At 44.9% G+C, this 2255-nt stretch overlaps 1 protein-coding gene across 1 annotated transcript; it reads right to left on the bottom strand.

The window, feature by feature from the left end:
- Nucleotides 1-356: 356 nt before the first annotated feature.
- On the bottom strand, nucleotides 357-1415 carry LOC149148839 (putative disease resistance protein At1g15890). The gene has a single exon (XM_089442291.1). It carries the CDS (start codon nucleotides 1413-1415, stop codon nucleotides 357-359), a length of 1059 nt encoding a protein of 352 aa, XP_089298417.1.
- Between the last annotated feature and the right edge of the window lie 840 nt (nucleotides 1416-2255).

Genomic DNA, 2255 nt, shown 5'->3' on the forward strand with positions numbered 1-2255 from the left:
ATGAAGCTTATCTATTGAATTTGGCAAATTTAGCCCTCCATACCCGTTTAACCAGAAGCTCTGCAACTCTTTCATATTCTGTATGTCCTGAGGAAGATCAGTTTCCGTTTCATGTGATAAAACTAAATGCTTCATTTCTGACCAGTTACCAATAATGAAAGAATTATTATTGAAACCAATAGCCAAAGCTAGTCTTCTCAATGAAGTGACTTGAGACAGCTGGGGTGGTAATACTAATTTGGGGCAACCCCATAGATCCATGTATTGAAGTTGTTTGAGCTTGCCTATGCTAGACGGCAGTGATACCAATTGCTCGCATTCCCATAAATTTAGATATTGGAGTTGTGCAAGCTGACCTAGGGCTTAGGCAATTCCTTGATGGCAGTGCGACTCAAATCGAGACACACGAGTAATTCAAGTTGTGTTAGAGATGTTGGCACTGACTCTATACGAGTAAAGGAAAGATCTAGAACCTTCAAAGAGGTGAGGTTCGAAAGAAAGCTTTGGGGAACATTACAAGATAATGATTTATTTTGGGATAAGAGCAAAGTCACAAGTTTTGGCCATAGCCTGAAATCGTTTGGCAGAGATTCAATTTCATTACCGCGGAGTGACATTCTTCTGCATTCGGCCTGTATCTCACTGTGTGGGAAATCTTGGAGCTGTTGGCCTGAACGGCATAAATAATGTTCTTCCTTCTCCGCAATGTAGATTGCCATATCCCTAATCACATCGTGCACTGCTACACACCTCGGTTTCCAGACATTCACAGGTTTGTTGACAATTATGTCGTTGCTCTGCTTTTCAAAACTATGATTCTGAAACAAACCACGATCTATGAGAAGCTTTACATACCTGTAACCGAGCTGCATGTCTTTGGTCTTAATAAACCCTTCCCCAATCCACATGAACACCAATTTCTTCACATCAATTTCCGCATCTTCTGGATACATAGCACAGTAGAGGAAACAACGCTGCAAGTTTGGAGTGGTGGACAGGTCGTCGTAACTCCATCTTAATCTTCGATAGAGTTGTCGGTCTACACGGGGATGTGTATCAGGAAAAGAATGATCTGCGCTCCTCATCATAGACAAACAAGAATTCCATTCCTCTACTACTGCTGCCTTGTCTCTCATTGCTGCGCCCACTACGGTTATGGCCAACGGCAAACCGTCGCACTCGTCCGACACTTCTCTGGCACACTCCTTCAAATCCTCTGGAACAGGACCACTTCTGAAAGCTACTTTCTCAAACAATGTCCACCCATCCTCAGTGGACAAGGGTTTCACTTCTATGGATTTGTCTGCCTCTGCTAACGCTAAATCTCTGCTGCGTGTAGATAATACTACTCTGCTACCTTTGTCAGCCCCAAATGCAACACCTAATTCTTGTTGCAGATCCAATGGATGCCACATGTCGTCTAACATCAAAAGAAATTTCTTCTTAATGAGACTTGCAGACAACATCGCCTTCAGGGTATCAGTGTCTTGATCAGAAATGCTGGCAAGGTCTAATTTGAGCGCCGTTGCAATATGACGCTGCAATACCCAAATTTTGTAGTCTTGAGAGACCGTGACCCAAATCACGACTTGAAACTTGAAAGTCGTCCCTCGCCTTGTAGAAGTTGTGCACGGATTTGAGCAAAGTGGTCTTTCCCACCCCGGCCATGCCGTACACGCCAATTTTGCGAACTTGTGAAGCTTCCGTTAGCCATGTCTGCAACTGCGCCTCTGCAGATTGAATGTCCATCCCTACAATACCCCATTCTGGCTGGGGTTGCAGTAACTCCTTTGGCTGCAGTTGTGCTGAGGATGAGGCAACTTGCTGAGCGTTTGCAAATATTGAAAAGAGAGTTTGAAGCTCTCGACGGAGCTCATCAAATCTCGAATTCCACTCTCTAATCTGTCTCGAGATGCTGGGCTTGCAGAAGATGCAATTCACACACCGTTGCCGCAGGTGGGACCTATCGATGAGGCTTCTCGCCTGTCCAATCTCACCAAGCGCCCTCTCCAAACATTGTCGGATGGACTCGGGCGGTGTCCTCTGCTGATATTGGAAGCTATTCCAAATATCTTGTAAAAGAAGCTTCATACTTTCCAACTTAGCTCGCAGAACCCCACGGTTTCGATCTAGGTGAATAACATCATCTATTTGTTGAATGAGTCGAGCCACAATCAGCTTGTTAATGGCGTCTGCTGCAACGGAGGTTCCAATCTGGTCCATGGCGATGGTTGACGCAGAGAATGTGCTGAAAT

This window comes from Pinus tabuliformis, chromosome 9 (assembly GCF_031772625.1).
Source record: "Pinus tabuliformis cultivar Carrire ecotype Pingquan chromosome 9, CPIR1, whole genome shotgun sequence".
Classification (NCBI taxonomy): Eukaryota; Viridiplantae; Streptophyta; class Pinopsida; order Pinales; family Pinaceae; genus Pinus; species Pinus tabuliformis.